This window comes from Cetorhinus maximus, chromosome 4, assembly GCF_964194155.1.
Source record: "Cetorhinus maximus chromosome 4, sCetMax3.hap1.1, whole genome shotgun sequence".
Classification (NCBI taxonomy): Eukaryota; Metazoa; Chordata; class Chondrichthyes; order Lamniformes; family Cetorhinidae; genus Cetorhinus; species Cetorhinus maximus.
In genome coordinates this window covers 12905753-12928003 of record NC_135882.1, presented here as the reverse complement: position 1 = coordinate 12928003, position 22251 = coordinate 12905753, and the positions used below count along the sequence as shown (strand labels likewise).

At 42.8% G+C, this 22251-nt stretch overlaps 1 protein-coding gene across 1 annotated transcript in view; it reads left to right on the top strand.

Moving 5' to 3' along the window:
- bmp6 (bone morphogenetic protein 6) overlaps nt 1–22251 on the top strand; it is a 127391-nt gene that overhangs the window by 58124 nt on the left and 47016 nt on the right. The window contains exons 3-4 of the mRNA XM_078539942.1: nt 3233–3381; nt 16962–17159. Coding sequence (XP_078396068.1) covers nt 3233–3381; nt 16962–17159 — 347 coding nt within the window. The remainder of the gene's footprint in view (nt 1–3232; nt 3382–16961; nt 17160–22251) is intronic.

Here is a 22251-nt window from a genome sequence, read left to right as displayed (position 1 = left end):
CAAAAGGGAATTGGATAATTGTCTGAAGAAAAATAATTTGCAGGGCTACAGGGAAATGGCAGGGGAGTGGAACTAGGGGAGTTGCACATGCAAAGAGCGTGGACATGACAGACCATATGGCCCCTTTCTATGTTGTAACTGCTCTATGGTTCCTCAAAGCCATAAAGGAACTGGTAACTGGATTTAGTTTGTGGTTTGCTGCTTGGGGTGAACATAGCATGCAAAATGAGAGCATAAGAGCACTGCACCCCCATTGACCAAAGACATCTCAGTCATCAATGGCTGTTACACGATGTGGAAGCTGAAACTTAGTGTGTTGAAGACAGTGTTGTCGTGTTTTCATCTTAACCATGCCCACACGTCACAAGAATGCAACATCTCTTGGTGACCCAAAGCCACTACATCTAGGAATAATTTCTAGATTGCACACTTCCCTACCTGAAGCACCTCACCAAGGTATCTCAGAAGATCCAGAGCAGTAATGACCTGATAATAGGCTCAACTTGGGAAGCTAATGCACAAATGTTGTCTAGCTTGGCACCAGCTCTGCTGATCAGCTGGAGACTATTGCACTCCTTTGGTTAAACCCTTCCAACACAGAACTAGTTGCTGTACAATTAAAACAATTGAGAATGATAACAAGGACTATAAGCCCAGCAAGTACTGAACGGCTATAACATCTCTCTCAGATTATACAACCTACGAACATCAGATGTCATAATGCTGCAAGAACTTTCCAGAGAAAATCCAGGGCGTGCCACAACTCCCACTGTTCAAAGGTATTTGGGAGGTGCTGTTCTATGGAATTGTCAACAGGAGACCAATCTGGACCAATTATCTTTATGGAACAGAATGGGGACGAGCTGCTCCCTCTCAATCTTCTTCCTCATCACCCAGCCTGATGAGAGACTGTCTGCCTAGCTTGAAGCTGACACGTCATCCCTGGTACAGTCTGAACTGTTTTAGTGTCGGGTGGCAAGCTGTGTGGTAAATGACCACACCCTGGGGACTCAAAAAGAAAGAATAAAGGAACCCTCTGTAGCTGTGGTAGAATCGAGGACACTGCCCCTTTAGTGAGTGGCTGCTCAATTCTACCAGGATTTTCCAGACTCTGCAATGCCAGTCCTGAGGCTACTGAATGACTAAAGCCTGATAGGTGCCAAGCTAAGACCATCACCACTTTTGACATTTTTTGCCTTATTTGTCTACTTTATGGTTTTTGTATTTTTCCAATCTTTATGGTGTCAACAACAGCTTTTTTACACAGCGCCTTAATGGAACTAAATGTCTGAAGTTTCTTCACAGGAGCACATATGGAGCCACATAAGGAGATATTAGGGCAGATGACCAAAAGCTGGGCCAGAGAGGTTTTAAATGGCGTCTTAAAGGGGGAAAGAGGTGCAGGGAGGTGATTCCAGAGCTTGGAGCCCAGGTAACTGTATCCATAGCCACAGACAATGGAGCAATTGAACACAATCTCTTGGGGGAGACAAAAAAAATGGCAAATCCCTTTCCAAACTCCAAAGCAATGGAGCAAGGTCTCATCAAGTAAGTAATTGGAATCAATGATTATAGTTGCTTTTCAGCAACTTCCATTTTAGCCTGAGATAGTGCTGGACTCTTAGGAACTTGTCCATAGGGCTACAGTGAATCCACACCGATCACACGTTTCATTAACCCGTTCTGGAAGGCAAGAGCGTCCTGTGATCTAGCCTAACATTTTTGTATTTCCTATGGATGCCCCACTTCACAGTGTGCCCTTCCCTATCCAACTTAAACACCCTGTTCCCTTGAGCAAAATATACTGCTTGTGTTATTTTGGAAACCTTGTCATCTCAAAGTCTTATCTAGCAATCCCCTAATCAGCCCCTCTCCTTTGAGAAATCTTCGCACTAATTAAATTATCGGCAGCAGGAAGGTCTGACTAATTGAAATTTAATGGAGCTACGATAACTTGCCCACATGGTCCCCTGCATATGGAGGTCAGATTCCATTGCAGAAGTCATTGCCAAGCACTAAAACTAGGAAATTATTCATTGCGACATCCTGAATACGAAAGAAAAAACTTGCGTTTATGTAGTGCCTTTCATGACCACAAGATGTTCCAAAGTGCTTGACAGCCAATAAGATACTTTTGAAGGGTAGTCGTGGTTGCAATGTAAGAAGTGTGGCAGCCAATTTGTGCACAGCAAGCTCCCACTAAAACCAACGTGATAATGGCCAGATAATCTGTTTTTGTGATGTTGATTGAGGAATCAATATTGGCCAGGACACTTGGTTGAACTCCCCTGCTCTTCTTTAAAATAGTGCCATGGGATCGTTTACATCCACCTGAGAGGGGGCCTGAGGTCAAATTCTCATTTGAAAAGCAGCACCTCCAACAGTGCAGCACCCCTTCAGCACTGCACTGGAGTGTCAGATTCAACTTTTGCACCCACTTCCTGGGGCGGGACTTGAACCTACCACCTTCTGGCTCAGAGGCGAGAGCGTTACCACCTGAGCCACGGCTGACACTTAAGTCAAGAAAAATGCATTAATATTCATAAATGTTTCCACCCTGCCTCCATCAAGTTTTGACTGATCGCTATGAGCCAAGTGAGTAACTGGGTAATTAACACTGATATTACTTTGTGTATCCCTTATTTGCATACACAATGCCTCATCTTGAATCCTTGCCCCGAGGGCCATGGAGCTGGTAAAATTTTGTGCCAACTACTTGATCCAGCTGCACCCAATTTGCTTTAATTCCTTCCTGCAGTCAGTAATTCCTCTTCAGAACAACTACATCCTCCTTAATGATCAAAACTCCACCCTCTCTCCTGTCTTTGAAAGCAGATGAGAAACTCAGCTGCTGCAGTAATGTGTACTGACTGTGAGGCCTCTTGGCTGCTTTCCAAAGTTAACACCTACGGAACTAGCGATCCAGAGATCGGGAGTTCAAGACCCACCATGCCAGTTGAGGAATTTAAATTCTGTTCATAAGGAAGGTAGAATCTTTAATGGTGACTATGTCGCTATCAGATTTCTGTAAAAAAAAACAACCCTGGCCTGGCCTACACATAAATACAATTTAGTTTTGGCAATGGGTGCTTTTGTTACAAGCTTCTATCTGAAAACAATTTGGATTTTAGTTTCAGAAACCTGACTGTAATTAATTGCGAAAGCCCGAGAGGTGTTACGGGAGTGTTCTGAGGCTCAAGAATTCACCTTTTCTTTTCCTCCCCTTCGGCAGGGATACGGATTTGTACCTGTTGGATACCCGGATGGTTTGGGCCTCGGAAGAAGGCTGGCAGGTTTTTGACATCACTGCTACCAGCAATCTATGGGTGATGAGCCCACAGCACAACCTCGGACTCCAGCTGCACGTGCAGGCCGCTGATGGTGGGTAGACTTAAGCAGTTACGTTGCTTACAAAGCGAGGGTCAACTCCCCTGTGTCGCCTACTTCATTGATTTAAGGTTAGGCATAACAGTGCAATGTATTTAACTGTTGCACAAAATAAACATTCGGTGAAGTTGTGTTAGTTATTGCGAGGGTGATGCATCTTTCCCCCCCCCCCACCCCTATTCTTTAGCCCATTAATAGCTTAATCTTTGTGTGAAAACGAAGCTGGAAAACTTTATAATAAAAGCAAAACAATGCAGATGCTGGAAATCTGAAATAAAAGCAAAATGTGAGGAAGAACTTAGCAGATCTGGCAGCTTCTTTGGAGAGAGAAATAAGAGTTAACATTTCGAGTCCAATATGACTCCTTCGGAACTCGGAAGTGTTAGGTTCCAAAGAAGTCATAATGATTTAAAATGTCAACTCTTGTTTCCCTCTCCACGGATGCTGCCAGACCTGCGACGTTTGTCCAACGCTTCGGTTTTTTTCACTTCAGAAAAGCTTTATTCCTTTTAAATTAATTTGAATCAAATCTGCCTACTTTTGAGTCCAGTCAATTAATTTTTACCACCCCCATCCCAGTCTAATAATTCTCCATTTATGGAGTAAGTGTTTTTAATTAATGGATTTCCTTTTGGATTATTGTAGGGAGGTATTTGAAGGTATTGGCAATTACCATCTTGACTGGTGTGAGTAAATACTGTCTTGAGTTTTCACCCATAGAATGGTGGTCAGGTCACGGATTAGTGCCAGACCGAAGTTATTGGCACCTGTCTTGTTTAACTGACCTTTCCACACCTCTCCACCCCACCTCACCCAAGATTAGGAGCCACACTCCCTGCTTTAGCTGTGGCAAGATTATTTAGTAAACCATAAAATGTGCAGAACTCTGTGTATATCCAAGAAACTGGATGCGTGCATGTCCCTTTATGAATAGAAGTGACTTGTCTTCCAATGCTGCTTTATACGATAGCAACAGGTTTTTTTCCACTCCATCTGTATTTACAGTGCTGCAGACGAAATCTTTTTTCTTGACAACACAGTGTCTATTTCTAGTGTGCGAGATTCTGTTATTTTTAGTTGACTTCTGGCTGTATGCTTTTTACAGGTTTTTAGTTGCGCTGAAGTTAGCTTGAACATTTCTGACTCGAATGCAGGAAACATTTCTTTCTGGACCCTTCAATTCCTCCCTGTGGATTATAACTTTACCCTCTGCAAGTTTAATCAAAATGGACTGAAGCGACTCACAAAAAGAAAATGAAGGACTGAAGTAGTTACTCCTGACCTGGTTCAGATCAGCTGGTCCGGGATAGGGCAGGGGCTAATTTCAGAAAGGAATATGACTGAATCAGTGTGAACGCTAATATTTTGTCATTGGTTTCGGAACAGCCAAACAGTGCATAAAGCTAAATGTGTAAAGGGAACCGTTTCTGATCCTGATTAAGTGTTCCTCACCAGTTACATTTAATCTGGGTAAATATAAGTTAATGAGGCCAATTGTAATGAAGCCCCCCACTCCCCGCCAAGCTCCCGATTATCCTGACTCTGTCAAATAGCATTGTAGTAGTAGTGAGACCCTATGCCCATTTCTCCACACCTCGCAGTCCCGTGCTCTGCTCATAGGTGCCTCCCATTTTCAATTTCAGTGAACAAGATGACCAAGGGTAAGAATACATGAGGCGGTTTCCCGTTGCATCCCTCACATGTGCTGAATGGAAACGCAAGCCCTCTACCCGAGGAACACTCCACCTGTTAAGCAGCCATCGTCCCTCGAGGCCGTAGGTCTTCTGCCATCTCTGTTGAATATTCGCTGGTTCACCTGTTGGCCGTGGCTCGTAACCCTCAGTGTGGGGCCCTTAACCTGGGCCTGGGGTGACTCGCGAAAGGGCAGAGGTGACTACCCTCTCAAATGATCCAGCTCCCCCACAAAAAACATGGCACTGACCAAGAATTGAAATTGGAGTCCGAGCTGTGTTTCGCTCGGTAGTACGCAGTGCTCGTTTTCTTTTGCTCCTGATATTTGGAAGTAGTAGATTCCTGAGGTAAGGAAGTATTGCCAGAACACTGAGCAGAATGCAAGACCTGATTCTAAAATTATGTCATCTGAAGGAGTAGGGTGTCATCGATCCAAAACTCTCTTCAGTTTCTCGGGCAAAATGCCCAGCAGATGGGATGAGACCTGTAGACCTAAAACATAACTTGTTTCCATGTAGCCGGTTGGAAGGGAAGCTCAACGTTTTGTGATTCCTATTGGCTGGCACACGCACATTGCCCTTTGGCCTAGTCTCAATCCCTTCGAATCTTTAGAGTGTCAGTGATACCTGTAAACCTGTCTTGGACGTATGTTTGCATCCCACCCACAAGTGACTGGCCTATAGGATTGCTGACTCAGCATGGTGCTCTATTGGCTTGCTCAGGTGCTTGCTATTTTTCTCTCCCCCCCCCGCCATAAGCCTGTTTGTACAACTGGGGTTTGTGGTTGAACTATGGAAAAGTCCCAGGTGACACCCTCTCCGGAAATCCTCTTCACAGGTTCCAGTCAGTTTCAAAGCTTGTCCCCATGCAGGAGGAATGCTTACCACATGTCTACAAGCAGCTGCCAAACGTCTGGCCAGATTGGAAAGCTTTCAGCCAAACTTTTCTGAGACGTATGGCAGAACGCTTTTTCAAGTAGGGGGAAACTATTGGCACAACAGCTATTCAATTGCTCTCACATCTTGACTGGTGTGAGTAAATACTGTCTGAGTTTTCACCCATAGAATGGTGGTCAGGCTCACGAATTAGTGCCAGACCAAAGTTGTTGGCACCTGTCTTGTTTAACTGACCTTTCCACACCTCCCCACCCTCCCCACCCCACCCCACCCCACCTCACCCAAGATTAGGAGCCACACCTTGTAAACAGATGAATAATACTTGCCTTCATATAAAGGGAGCTTTACAAACTGTGCCCAAAATGGGGCCATTTTCAGGGTCAGGCCTCATTTTGAATTCAGTAGCGAGTTGCAGGCATCAATCTCAGCAGCTCGTTGGGTTTGGAAAACCTCATGGATCCAATAAGCAAGTTGGGCCTCTTGGTCCCATAAAACTCTTTTTTTAAAGATAAACAATAAGCAAAACTATTCCTCGAAAGGTGGGCAGCGGGTCCCTCTTAAGGATGGCTGGTTAGGCCGTTCAAGAGCTGGTGCAACTGGGTGTCTCAATTGTGGCACGTGGTCTGTCCATTTTTTACGCAAAAATTGTGGTCTGTGCCCCCACAATGGGCATAGGATGCTCGATTTCCATATTCAACTTACCTCCTGGGAGTGCTGAGCACCCGTTTAAACCAATGCTTTGAAAGTTGAATGGTGTGGGCCTTGGGGTCGAAGAGTCGCCTGAAGGGCCCACCTGACTTCTCCTCCGCCAATTGCCCATTTTTCAGGCAAATAATGTGCGGCGGGCAGTTGAAAACTGCCCCCCTCCTGTTGTTTTCACAGCAAAACTTCTCCAAGCACTTTGGAATTCAGAAGTAGTTAAGTTTATAATAAAATCTCTTGTCTAGGAAGTGCTACAGCAATTGAGCAGCAGCAGCACCTCACAAAAAACACCAAGATAAACGCCCAGTTAATCTGTACACTTGTTTGTTACAGCTGAGGGAGAAATACTGACCCACATGCTAGGAAATTTCTCTGTTCTTTAAGCAGCGTCATGGGATCTGTAATGTCCAGCTGAGCAAGCAGATGGGAGCTACACTTTTATTGTATTAAAGAATTGTTTGCCAATAATGCAGCATCCCCTCTGTACTGATATGGAGGCCCAATTTCCAACCTCCTAGCTGAGAAATACAAATGCTGCCAATTGACCTGTACTGATGCGCACAGTCGTGGTTAAGAGTGGGCTTGGGGTCCTTTATCATCACTGTGAATCTGGGGTCGTTTGATATGCAGAGGTTAGACTTAAAATCAGGTTATTGTTGAAGGCTGGATGCTTTGGTAAAGACAAGAGTGGAAAGCTCGAGAGCAAAACCTTTTGGTGCACAATAGCAAGTTAAAGGATAGCGGTTAATCATTTGTCCCACTAGGTCTTTGACAGTGTTCCAAACACCTGACCCAATTATTCCTTCAAACTATCTTGTTCACACCCCATAACTGTTAATATACCTCCTTTTTTTAATCAAGCAGCTATCTAACTCTGTGCATCCCAAACTATTTTTCAGTGTAACCCAATTTTAACACTCAAATTAACGTGACCCCAGATGCCAGCAAAAACAAAACATCAATAAAGCAGCATGGTAACATTCGGTATATAATTGTTAAACGTTTGTCTATTTATAGATGTAATAATACATCATATAACTATGAAAATCTGTGTTTCTAAAGTACTTTGTAAAAATGTTATTTTAGGTACTCTGTAGGTTTTAGTCAATTACCGTATTCCCTGGTGAGAGAAGAATCGTGAAGCTCCTCTCACCCCGCTACACACACAGCTACAGATAGACACACCTACCCAACCCCCCTCTTCCCCATGCACCCCCCCTATCAGCCATGCACACACCTCTTCCTTTCAACCCCCCCGCCACTCCCTCATCTACAGACCTCACACACCTCTTCCCAACAGCGCACACCGCCACCCCTCCACCCCCACCCCATGTGCGTGTACGCACGCACACAGACACACCTCCTCTTCTAAAAGCTTGGTTAAAGAGGTAGATTTTAAGGAATGTCTTAACGAAGGAACGTGAGGTTGAGAGGTGTAAGGAGGATACTCCAGAGCCTAAAGTCTAGGAAGATAAATGCACGTCACCAATGGTGAAGTAGTTGCCTTTAAGAAGGAAAACAGAACCTTTGATTCTGCAGTTTGAGGTAAACAGTACAAGAGCAAAGAGCTAATGCTCAACTTGTACCAGACCTGAGTTAGATTGGGCTTAGAGTAGGTGTGCCATTATAAAGAAGTTATAAAAATTATATTGACATTGCTAATGCCTCCTAAATTGCCTGCTTGCCTCATTACCTAGAACTGGGTTAAGTAACACTTCATTCCTATTGAAGTGACTGTGCTAACTGAGGAAATTCTTCTCTTTCTCAATACATTTTCCCTATCTCAATCTGGTACCTATTATCACCAACAATTCCAACGTGGTTTTTGATCTTTGCTTGAACTTGTCTACAGATTTCTTCCTGAGATTTCTTCCTCGATTTCCTTTGCGTTGTTCGATAACCTTTAAAGAGATCCCTTTCTAGACCAGAGATTCTATTGGAACGTAACCGAAGTGGTGCATTATCTCTCCTTGATGTCTCTGCAGCCTTGGGCATGGTTGATCAATTATCTATTGTCAGGATTAGTGGGACTATCCTTACTTGGTTCCACTCTTACTATCCGATAGTGGCCAGAGCACCCCGACCACAGGCTCCTGTTGCCATCATAGAATCGCCTGTTCCAACGTGAAGACTGATGTGTTAAGCCCTCTTTGAGAATTAATGTGTTAGATTGTTGTTAAAGGTGTTTACGAGCACTTTTTTCTAAGGTGTGATAATTGTCCAATTCAGTGTTTCAGTCTCTTTTCCCACTTCTTCATTAGGTTCTAGGGCTCAAGTACTTTGGGCATTGCTTCTGTTATATGTGAAAACCCCTTCATTGGCTACTCATGCTGAAGCATGGAACTTGTGCTAATAACTTGCTCATATTTTAGCATAAGCACTTGACCACAGACTGTGGCAGGAATTCTGCCTTTTGTTAATGCTTACTTTTGCACTGGAATGGAGCTATTGTAATGAAGTAAATGAAATAAATGCACTGTGTAGCAAACTGTTTTTACAGCTTTAAATAAAGTAGAATTTATAGAACACTTCACAGCCAAAACCTACTTTAGAAGTGTAGGCAGTGTTGTGCTGCAGAAAACAGTGCAGGCAATGGGCTGGGTTTAATGGCTGCCATGTTGGACCCGCCTGCCTGCTGGAGAGCCAGTGGCAACCCCACCATAGCCATTTCTCAGCGCCCCAACACTACTTAAATCCAATTGGGGGCCAACCTGTTTTCTGTCGAGGTTCCTGGGGCTTCCAGGATGAATGACCTGCCTCCAAGAGCTGCTGGCCATCAGAGGTCAGCGGCTGTTCAGTACCAGCAGTCCTTGGGAGGAGGAGCATCACTGAAGGCAATTGTGCCAACCCTGGTACCCTCCACTGGTCTCAGATTCCACTCCCTGCAATGCCCCCGGAGCTAGGGTCCCAGTATCTAGCTCCAAGTATGACCAGACTTGGAACTTCCTTCCCCATGGTTAGTAGACATCAGGATCCTCCATGTCCAAGTACTGGTAGATTTTGGTACCTCTATCCAGTCGATACTGCAGGACTGTCAGCTTTCCCCTACTCCCGTATCAGATCTTGACCACTGCCCGCACCACTGATGCCAGATCTTGAGAACCCACCCCCCAGTCCAGTATATCCCAGTGTTGTATTTGCCTAACATTACCAGACTGCTGCTCCACACTTGGACCATCTTCCGTATTCCACAGTCTGGTGCTCTCCACTGCTGGCACCTCCCATCCCTCCCTTCCTCCTGCTCTCCTTGTTGATTCCAACTCTGGCAATGGCCCCAGGCCTTTATCCCAAAAGTGTTCTCATATCCTCAACCCCCACCGCTCTTGTCAAATCCTGGAAATCTCCATCAGTATTGCTGTACCCCAAAACTACCTCCTTTATTGTTCCAAAACCCCAAATACCTACCCTCCAATCTGCTTCATGTTACCTGCTACCATCATGCAAACCGGGCAGCTTTAAGTAAAACATATAAAATGGATAGAGAGTCGAGAGATAATTAAAGCTACTCATTTGTGACTTTTAATAGATAATCAAGGAGCCCTAGCAAAACTGGGGTCAATGGGAATCAGGGGAAAACTCTCTGCTGGTTGGAATCATACCTAGCACAAAGGAAGATGGTTGTGGTTGTTGGAGGTCAGTCATCTCAGTTCCAGGGCATCACTGCAGGAGTTCCTCAGGTTAGTGTCTTAGGCCCAACCATCTTCAGCTGCTTCAGCAATGTCCTTTCTTCCATCATTAGGTCAGAAGTGGGGATGTTCACTGATGATTGCACAATGTTCAGCACCATTCGCGACTCCTCAGACACTGAAGCAGTCCATGTCCAAATGCAACAAGCCTAGACAATATCGAGGCTTGGGCTGCCAAACAGCAAGTGACATTCGTAACACACAAGTGCCAGGCAATGACCATTTCCAACAAGAGAGAATCTAACTATCGCTCCTTGACATTCAATTGCATTGCCATCACTGAATCTCCACTATCAACATCCTGGGGGTTACCATTGACCTGAAACTGAACTGGACTAGCCAATTAAATACTGTGGCTACAAGAGCAGGTCAGAGGCTGGGAATTCTATGGCAAGTAACTCACCTCCTGACTCCCCAAAGCCTGTCTGCATTCTACAAGGCACAAGTCAGGAGTGTGATGGAATACTCTCCACTTGTCTGGATGAGTGCAGCTCCAACAACACTCAAGAAGCTTGATACCATTCAGGAAACAGCAGTTCGCTTGATTAGCATCCCATCCACAAACATTCATTCTCTCCAATGCCGACGCACAGTGGCAGCAGTGTGTACCATGTACAAGATGCACTGCAGGAATTCACCAAGCCTCCTTCGACAGCACCTTCGAAACCCACGACCACTACTACCTAGAAGGACAAGGGCAGCAGACATGTGGGAACACCACCACATTGAAGTTCCTATCCAAGCCAGTCACCATCCTGACATGGAAATATGTCTCAGTTCCTTCACTGTTGCTGAGTCAAAATCCTGGAACTCCCTCCCTAACAGCACTGTGGGTGTACCTACACCACATGGACTGCAGCGGTTCAAGAAGGCAACTCGCCACCACCTTCTCGAGGATAATTACAGTTGGGCAATAATAGCTCCCCTAGCGAGCAACACCCAAATCCCATGAAACATATTCCAATAAAGAAAAAATAAAATATTTTATTAAATATTACAATCACCGTGGGCAGAAATATTGGTCTCTGTAACAATATTGCTGCATTAAGAAACTAAAGAAAGGTTAAATGGTAATCATGTTGCAATCAGAACAGCCATTCCCATAATAGAATCATCACTGGACTAGATTCTCTCTCGTGACTTGAAGAAACTGCTAGAACACCCCAAAATTGGTAAATTAGATTGTAGAAACAAGGCGCTAGACAAAAATTTCATTTCCTATTCAGTTCAGTTATGCTCCAGTGATGATGACTCTCGGTGGGTACATTCAAACAATGCAATTGGCAGGAGCAGGAGCAGTATAAACAGCACAACATTTAGCAGAAGGAGTTAAATCCATATATTTAAAAGAACGGGTGTATTGAGTATAACGACTAAACCTTTACTGGTTTGATGTCCATACCTACACTCTCCTGAACATTGTCAATTCTGCAACTATTCAGTTGGAGGTATCAAGGGAGTTAGTGTGGCATTGACTGGTGTTTTGTTTTATTTTATTAAATTTTATTTTGTTAATGATTTTTTGGAAATAGAACCTTGTAGGGCAAGACGAACATTTCAGCAACTGGGGTGGGGCTCCTTTTCTGCCAAAATGAAAGAGTTGATCTGGCTGTTAAGTACAGTTTTTGTGTTATAAATTATGAAGAACTGAAAACGTTGATAAGACACTTGGCTCAAATTCAGCCTTTTAGTCTTGCGTGGGCAAAACGAGGTTAGTCAGAACAGGCTGCGACTCTTCTAGGAGAGAGAAGGCTTGAGGGATGTCAAAATAGAGGTCTTTTTTTTAAAAAATGGAAAGGTTTTGATAACAGGAAACGTGGAGAGGATGTTTTCCCACTTGAGGGCGAGACCAGAACTGCACATCGTAACTATAAGGCAGTCACCAATGAATCCAGTGGAAACTTTGTTACCCGGAGAGCAGCTAGAATGTGGGGCTCACTACTGCAGGGAGTAGTTGAAGCAAAAAACATGAATCCATTTAAGGGGAAGCGAGAGAAATACATCAGGGAGAAAGGCATAGAAGGATATGCTGATGGGGTTAAAAGTAGGGTGGGAGGAGGCTTATGTGGCACATAAGAAAGACAGCATGGACCTGTTGGGCTGAATGGCCTTTAAATTCTATGCAAGTACATGGATTGTAATTTTGTTGTGTTTCTTTTCATAAATGATACCTTTAATTCTTTTTTTGTTCATTCTCAAGCAGTGTGTGTGAGAAATGCACTCACTTGGGCAAGAAACTATAACCAAGGCAGAGTCCAACTTTAACTACACTAGTTAATTCAAATCTCTTGCAGCACTAGGGGAGCTCAAGAACTCTAAACGTTTTGAAGAATGTGTAAAATTTCCTCCACATCTCTGCTTAAATGTCCAGCATTGATGGAGTCAAATCACCCAGCCAACCTATTTCCCTAAAAGCAGTTTAGAAACTTGAGATACAAATAAGAGTAGAATTGGAGAGAGAAAACCTTTGACAAGTCACATTCTGAGCATCCCGTGTGTCTGTCACATAACCAACCAGTCAGAACTATTCCTCATTGAATTGTATCATGTCAGAACGGTCATTCTGAACCAAAAAAGTGTGTTTTCTTTGGGATTTATTGAAAATACTTAGTACAATTTTATAAATTACTTAACATTTTCATTTTTCACAACTTGCCATCTTTAATTGGCATTTACATACCAGCAGGTTAAAATGTTGGCATGCGAAACGGCACTGACTTAGCAGTTAACTGCTGATAGTTGGGTCATTGGCATAATTATGTCTATAAACAATTTGCAATTATGTAATACTCTTCTTGACCCCAGGGTATCCCAAATACTTTTACTGCCAATGAGATACTTTTGAAATATAATCATGTTTGTAATTTCCCTCGTGTCAACGCATAAAATGTTCTCATTGTAAAAGGGTTAATTTCTCCCACTCATACTCTTTACATTTCCCTTTCATCTCTGTCTCTTGTGCACTCTCTCTCTCTGGGCTTTCGAGGTTGGGGCATCAGCTGACTGGATGAGGGAACATACAGTATGCTAATTTGAAGAGAGTGGTGGTGGTTGTTGAAACAAGTTTATGGATAAGTTCGCAATTTTCTTCTGAATTGTTGACTTTTCTCAGAATGAGTTTGTTAATTAAATAGTACAACAGGTTATTCTGGTACTTAAGGCACAGTTCTAGAATCTGATTGGATCCTGTTACTGGAACCTCATTGGTTGATGGGATAGTCGTGTTCGAGTCTGCAGTCTGGCCAATCAAAGGGAGTCCACAGCAATACAGCTCTACTTTTATACAGGCCCAAAATATTTAATATAAATATTACATCTGTAGAAGGGGATTGCTCACATCACTGAGATCACAGATTGGAATACAAGCAAAGATGTGAATTAGTGTATGGTTCAATGTGTAATGAGTTAGTCAGATTTGTTTAAGCGTAGTTAAATATTTTCCTTATTTTCTGCCACGTCACTTATGTCTAGACATAGTTCTGTATTTTTAAAAAAAAAGTCTTTCTTGGAATTGACCTGTCATTATTTCATATGGAACTACAGGATGCCAGAAAAATAATTGTTTAACCATTGGATTAGATGCCTAACTTTATTTTTCTGGGCTGAATAAGCTGCGTTCGGAAAACCCATGTCGGTCAGGCTCAAGGGGAAAAGAGAGTTTTCCACAAATAGTTATTCCATTGTCGCACTTCAAGTCGAACAGTGAGCCCTACCCCCGTATTGCCGTGGAAAGCGGGTGTGAGCTGTTTGAACTTGGGCTCGATGGAAGAAAGTTGGAAAAAGTTGAACACACATTGCAATAAAGAAATTGTTGTTTCATTTTAAAGCTGCCCTACCCCATAATTTGCTTCCTAAAATTTCCTTTCTCTTTTTTATTTCAAAAAAGGAGTTAACTGTAACCTGATTGTTCTGCTAAAACTTGTCTTTCAAGCCCAAGTATGGAGCTTATCTGAATCCACTTTCAGGCTTGACAAGAAATTTGAATTATATTAAAGCACTAAGACGCAGTGAATTTTGCTAGATTTTTGGCAAGTTTATTTGTATGGGATGGTATTACGTTTTAAGATTGATTTAATGGTCAGAAGCATACCATCAGAACAAATGATTAACTTTTAATGATTTTTTTTTGTTACGTAACTACTTAAATAGTCAAATTTATTGTGTAACAATAGCAAAGGTGTCTATAGTAGAAGCACAGTCTGCAGCTGCTGAAGAAGGGTCAGAGCCATCACTTCACAGCAACTAGGGATGGACAATAAACATAATCTTGTCAGCATCACCCAACTCCCAAAAGCAAATGAAACAAAGAACTGAATAATTCAAAGATAAAAATTATGTTCTGTAGACACTTCTGATGATGCTTGATAATTGGTTTGAAGGAGTTTCTAGTTGATAGTATTGCATTATTTTTTTTTTTCATTTCTGGGATGTGGGTGTTGCTGGCTAGGCCAGCATTTATTGCCCACCCCTAATCGCCTTTCAGAAGGTGGTGGTGAGCAGCCATCTTGAACCGCTACAGTCCATGTGGTGTAGGTACACCCACAATGCTGTTGGGGAGGGAGATCAGTGAAGGAATGGCAATATATTTCCAAGTCAGGATTGTGTGTGGCTTGGAGGGGAACTTCCAGGTGGTGGTGTTCCCTTGCATCTGCTGACCTTGTCCTTCTAGAGGGTAGTGGTTGTGGGTTTAGAAGGTGCCATCTAGAGAAGCTTGGTGAATTCCTGCAGTGCATCTTGTAGATGGTACACACTGCTGCCACTGTGTGTTGGTGGTGGAGGGAGTGAATGTTTGTGGATGGGGTGCCAATCAAGCGGGCTGCTTTGTCCTGGATGGTGCCGAGCTACTTGAGTGTTGTTGGAGCTGCATTCATCCAGGCAAGTGGAGAGCATCCCATCACACTCCCAATTTGTGCCTTGTAGATGGTGGAAAGGCTTATCTTGCAGAGTTAAAGATGGAATCTGAAAGGCACCATCACCAACAATGTTCATCTGCCTCACAGGTTGGCTCGGTAACCCGTCTTTTCAACCTCCTTCAGATTAAAATTATTTTTCTGTGTCATCAATAACATGCAGTATTTACACCGGAATGTTCAAAAGACCCGAGTATGACAATTACTTGCACTGCAGGAACTCAAGGCTCCTTAGGCAGCACTTTCCAAACCCACCACCACTACCATCTAGGAAGACAAGGGCAGTAGGCACATGAGAACACCAGCGCCTGGAAGTTCCCCTCCAAGCCACTCACCATTCTGAATTGGAAATATATCGCCGTTCCTTCACTGATCTCCCCCCGCAACAGCACTATGGGTGTACCTACACCACATGGACTGCAGCAGCTCAAGAAGTCATCTCACCACAACTTTCTCAAGGGCAGTTAGGGATGGGCAATAAATGCTGGCCCAGCCAGTGATGCCCACATCCTATGAAAGAATTTTTAAAAATTAGTGTCTGTAACAAAGGAAAATGTTTCAAGGAGCTTCACAGCGTTATCAAACAAAATTTGACATGCCACATAAGAATATAGGTAGCTTGAGCAGGAGTAGGCCATTCAGCCCTTTGAGTCTGCTTCCCCATTCATTTCTTCCTCTTTGCGCTATCTCCATAATATCTTGATACACTTAGTATCCAAAAATCTGTCGATCTGAGTCTTGAATGTACCCTGTCTTGAATACACTCCACAGCCCTTTGAGTAAAGGAAGATCCTCCTCATCTTAGTGTTAGATGGCCAAGCCCTTGCCCTGTGCCTGTGACCCCTGGTTTTAGATTCCCCAGCCAGGGGAACATCCACCCAGTGTCTACCCTGTCAAGATCGTTGAGAATTTTAATGAGACCCCCCCTTCTAATTGGCCTAGTCTACTTGATCTCTCATAGGCCAGCACAAGGAGAGATTGGGGCAGATGACCAAAAGCTTTGTCAATGAGGTAGGCTTAAAGAGGGGGAGAGAGGTGGAGAGAGGGAATTACAGAACTTGAACCATCATTCATGGCCTTTAATGTATGTTTTGTGACTTGTAGCTGTAGACTTTAATCAGAAAGATGTCATCCTTTGAATGAAATATGACCAGCGAGAATATATTTGCAAAACAGCTCAGGAGCAATTAATTTTAGAATAGGTCACCACAGTATCAAGGGTGTTTATGGGGACAGGGCTATAAAAGAGCATATGGCCAGGTACGCCTGTCAAGCAGTGATCTTGTGTTTGAAGGGTTTCAATGAAGTCATTATACAGCCTTTAAGAAAAAGGCACACACTGAAAGTTATACATGAAAAGGCCATAAATGACACTGAGCTAAACAGATGTGTTCAGTTCCTGGTCTTTACTCAGCAGCCTTCTGCAAGCTGGGCTAGGATTACCCAAATTAATTGTAGACCATAGACAGCATGTAAAGGAGACTTTTATCCATTTAGACTTGACTTCAACCCATAACCCCACTGAGATGACTTCTTTCTGTAAGGAAGCAGTGTCCCTATGTTGCCTTTGGAATATTCCTAATTATTTTGAATTGGAAAATAAACTAGCGTGTGTTGCAAAAAGCATATATAGACTACAACGAATGTTTTGATTGTGTATTTTTAATTTGAATCTCATGTTCTTGCAGGTCAAGGCATCAACCCCAAACTGGCAGGCCTGATAGGACATCATGGACCACATGACAGACAGCCCTTTATGGTGGTTTTCTTCAAAGTCAGTGAGGTGCACATTCGAACAACACGATCGGCTACAAACAAACGCAGACACCAAGGCCGTACTAAATCCACATCAGTTCAAGAGTCACCCAGAGCAACAAGTTTAACTGGTAAGTTAAGAGCAGTTGGGAGTGAGAGATTTCAGTCTTTGATTACCTGTCCATTAGGCGTAGAATGTTTTACTTTGAAATGTTAAGTAGTGTTTTATTAACAAAGTTTCTTTTCAAATTAGGAGTGAATACAACTTTCGTTATTACACTGTGCAATCTGCCCTTCCAAAAAGATATTGTTGAATTTATACCACTTATTCCTGAATCAAAGGTCATTTTGTGCTGCGGGTGTGTATCTGTTGGGAACTGAATTCAGGCAGTATAGACTTTCTTGGGTCCTTCAGTAGCCTAGGTTGGAGAGAAAAGATAGCGTAATGTTGTAACATACTACATAATTAACTTTCTCTGAAGCTATAAATAAGACCTCTTTGGCCAAATAACTAATTAATGTATAAACACTTTTTTCAGTAATTTCTGTTAAGAGTGTTAAATGTGGTTGATTCCTGCCATTAAAACCTGTGTTTCAACTCCCTCCAAAAATGCCGTTCTGTTAAAGTATTTCGCATTGTCTTTTTATGTCTTCCAAATTGATTTGCCTACTAGGGGCAGACTATTTTATTTGAATTGTTAAATGGTGTTTTGTTAACAAAAGAAAGTGTGCTAATGACAGATGTCAGGTGGATAACATGACGTAGAGCCAGGATGAATATAGAAGGTTCAGAAGAGAAGTGAAAAAGCAAATAAGAGAGAGTATGAAAAGAGACTGGCAGCTAACATAAAAGGGAATCCTAAAGTCTTCTATAGGCATATAAATAATAAAAGGGGGTAAAGGGAAGAGTGTGCTGATTAGGGATCAAAAAGGGGATTTATACATGGAGGCAAGGGACATAGCAAATGTTACACACTTGTTCAAAAATGGGTGTAAAGATAAGCCCAGCAACTACAGGCTAGTCAGTTTGACTTCGATGGTGGGGAAACTTATGGAAACAATTCAGGACAAAATTAATAACGACTTGAACAACTGCGGATTAATTAAGGAAAGCCAGCATAGATTTGTTAAGGGAAAATTGTGTTTAACTAACTCGCTGGAATCTTTTTGAAGTGATAATAAAGAGGGTTGATGAGGGTAATGCTGTTGATGTGGTGTACGTGGGCTTCCAAAAGGCATTTGATACTTTGCCGCACAGTAGACTTGCGAGCAAAGTTATAGCTCACGGAATAAAAGGGATTATAGAAACATGGATACAAAACTGGCTGAGTGATAGGAAACAGAGTAATGGTTAATGGATATTTTTCAGACTGGAGGGAAGTTTGTAGTGGAGTTCCCCAGGGGTCGGTGTTGGGAATCTTGCTCTTCCTCATATATCAATGACCTAGACCTTGGTATACAGGGCGTAGTTTCAAAATTCACAGATAATACAAAACTTAGAAGCATTGTGAACTCTGAGGAGGATAGTGTTGAACTTCAGAAGGACAGAGACAAGTGGAATAGGTGGACAATTGGCAGATGAAATTCAATGCGAAGAAGTGTGAGGTGATTCATTTGGTAGGAAGAACACGGAAAGACAATATAAAATAGAGGGTACAACTCTAAAGGGGGTGCAAGAGCAGAGGGACCAGGGTGCATCTGTGCATAAGTCATTGAAGGTGGCAGAACAGAATAAGGGCATAGAGTAAAAGAGCAAGGCGGTTATGTTGAACTTGCATAAGACATTGGTTCAGCCTCTGCTGGAGTATTGCATCCAGATCTAGGTGCTGCACTTTACAAAGGATGTGAAGGCATTAGAGAGAGTACAGAAAAGATTCATGAGATTTGTTCCAAGAATAAGGAACTTCAGTTACGAAGATAGATTGGAGGAGTTGGGACTGTTTTCCTTGGAGAAGGGAAGGCTGAGAGGAGATTTGACAGAGGTATTCAAAATCATGAGAGGCCTGGACACATGTAGATAGGGAGAAACTGTTCCCACTTGTGAAAGGATTGAGAACAAGAGCGCACAGATTAATGGTAATTGGCAAAAGAAACAACAGAGACATGAATAACTCTTTCTCATAGTAAGTGGCTAGGATTTGCAATGCACTAACTGAGATTGTGATGAAAGGCAGATTTGATCAAGGAATTCAGAAAGGAATTAGGCTGTTATCTGAAAAGGATGAATGTGCAGAGTTATGGGAAGAAGTCACTGGAATGGAACCAGATGAGTTGCTCATTCAGAGAGCTGGTGTAGACAGGATGGGCTGAATGGCCTCCTCTTGCGCTGCAACAAATCTGTGATTTTGGATTCTGTATTAATTGATGTATCCTGTATAAGGAGACTGTGGGTGGCAATAACCTTGTGTGTGTATATAAATAGGGCTGAAATAAAGAGGGACGGACAGAAGGGAGGGGAACAAGCAAGACGGTGATGGACCACTTAGATGAAAGTGGTTTTAAGGTGAAGTCAGCACAGATGTTGTCGTGTAGGGATTTTTTCAGTTATCCACTTTCTCCATGGGCACTGCTTTCCCTGTGAATGTCCAAACTGTTGGTCAGAACATCTGACAAAATTACAAATTTAACAGTTGAAGTTTAGTAGTTTGTGCAGCTTTTACTGATACTGTACCAGCTACATTAATAAATGTGCACGTTTCCCATCCCCACCCAAAAGAAGCAAAATCACTTGACACATATTTCAGCGTGTTCTTTTTTTTTGCAGTACACAAGTTGTGGAACAAAGCCTTCCTTCAGCTTTTATTAATAAAAGAAAACGACACTTTTGTCCTTTATACATCTGTCTTCGCCAGAGAGAGCTGCAAAGAGATTTGTGCCTCGGTGCCATTGTTCATTCGAACAATAACTTAAAAATAGCAAACACACTCAGTACATTGACGCACATGCCTGCTACTTCCATGCAAAGCTTCTGGTTTCACCGGTGCTTGGGGAGAGGGACTGAGAGGACGTGAAAATAGGCCACCTCAAACTTTCAAGTAGCTCCCTGAAAAGCAGTAGAATGGTTGAGTCTGTGCGACACAGGAAGCAGCCACCCGGCCCATCTACTCTATGCCAGCTCTCTGTGGGGCAATGCAGTCACTCCCATTCCCCTGCGCTATCCCTGCAAGTTTATTTTCCTCCAATTTCCTTTTCAAACCGTTCATCATCTCCGCTTCCACCGCCTTTGTAGATAGCGATGTCCAGGTCATTACCACTCGGCGTGTAAAAGGGTTCTTCCTCACATCCCCACTGCATCTCGTTCCCAAAACCTTAAATCCATGCTCCCTAGTCCTTGTACCATCAACTAGTGGGAACAGCTTTTCTTTGTCCACCTTATCTAAACCCGTCATAATCCTGTACACCTCTATCAAATCTCTCCTTACTCTCCTCTGTTCCAAGGGGAACAACCCTAGCTTCTCTAAGCTATCCTTGTAGTTAAAGCCCATCCTCCCTTGAACCATTCTGTAAAAATGAAGGGCTTTTATTTCAAAGCTTAATGGAAAACCTACTCGAAATTAATCACCCGGCTAGTATTTAAATCGATTTAAAAAGAAAAGCTAAATCACTGATGCACAGACAGGCACAACCTGAACTCCTTACCGTGAGAAACAGGAGACTTGGGAATAGGTCAATTGACCAGTTCAGATTGGGGAACAGTGCAAACTGGGAAGAGCATAAAAATGGCAATGGGGAGAGAAATGAGCTGCAAATAAACTGCTCAATTTGAATCGATCATTCCCTTTGATTATAAGTGAGCTGCAAACTCTAATCATAATCTATCATCAAAATCTTATCCACAACTCAAGTTGAAGTTGGAGCGTTTCTCAGTGAAGTTTAGCGTTTGGTACACTGTAATAAAATATTCACACATTTGGCATAAATAGGCATTCTGTAAAACAGTGTGCAAACATAGGCTATTTTTAGTTGAATCTTTGTGACGTTTATCATAATATCTTCAATACTTCGGCTGATTTTCACTATATTCATGAGTATGACAACAATTTGCATTTATATAGCACCTTTAACAGAGTGAAATGTCCCAATGTACTTTGTAGGAGCATTATAGAAGAAAATTTGACACCCAGCCATATAATAGATGTTAGGACAGGTGACCAAAAGCTTTGTCAAAGAGGTAAATTTTAAGAAGTGTCTTAAAAGGATGAGAAAGAGTTGGTGAGTCGGAGAGGTTTAGAGAGGGAATTCTAGAGCCTCGGGCCTAGGTAATGGAAGGCCCGTTTGCCAGTGGTGGAGAAATCAAAATCGAAGATGTACAAGAGGCCAGAATTGGAGGGGTGCAGATGTCTTGGAGCGTTGTAGGTATGGAGGGGATGACAGAGAGAGAGAGAGAGGAGAGCACTTATGAAGGGGGCAGAGACGGATATGTTGCAGAGGTGGAAACTAGCAATTTGTGTCACAACTTTTACTTTTAGGTGCATGGTGGGAGTTTCGAGGTTGATGCAACTTGAGCATTGATTTCTATTTCTTCTCTGATCTGCAGTTAGTCTTTTTTTTCTGCTTATTGATGCAGGACTGCCTCTGAGAGGTTTTTCTTAAGTGAGCTCCATGGTGTCCAGAACACAAGGTGATGTCTCAAAACAGAGACCAATCATAAGCCAACCACGTCTCTTGATGCACTGAAGCAGTTTAAGTTACACGCTAGTGCTATGTCTAGATAGATGTATCTCCTTCACAGGGCAGGTTGCACCTGTTGCTTAGCTGGCACGGTTAGTGCTTCTACTCTTTCAGGATCCGCAGCCTGCTATTGTTGGAACAGAAGTGCGCGTAATATGCTGGTCAAGCAAATTGAGTTGTTTGTATTACGTGCTCCAGATTTTGCTGCAGCATTGGTATTGCTAGATTAACTCTTCTATATGACTTTCAGCAGAAATGCAGATTAAGTGGCAGCATTATGGGGCAAGGAGAAACGTGCCAAACCAAACAAATGGACATTACATCCCTGGAATAACTCCAGTCACTTTACGTGAGAGCAATTTTGTTCTGGGACTGATGGACTCCAGCTTGATGATTTTATTTTCTTGGGAAGGAATACTTCAATGTGCTTTCCTTCTGATTAAGAATTCTGTTGAAGCCTAAAAGAGATGGAAATGCTTATCAGCCGAGGAAGTGTGAGCCATCGGCAGACAAAACTCCCCAACGACCTCTAGCAGTCTGTCAACAACAATT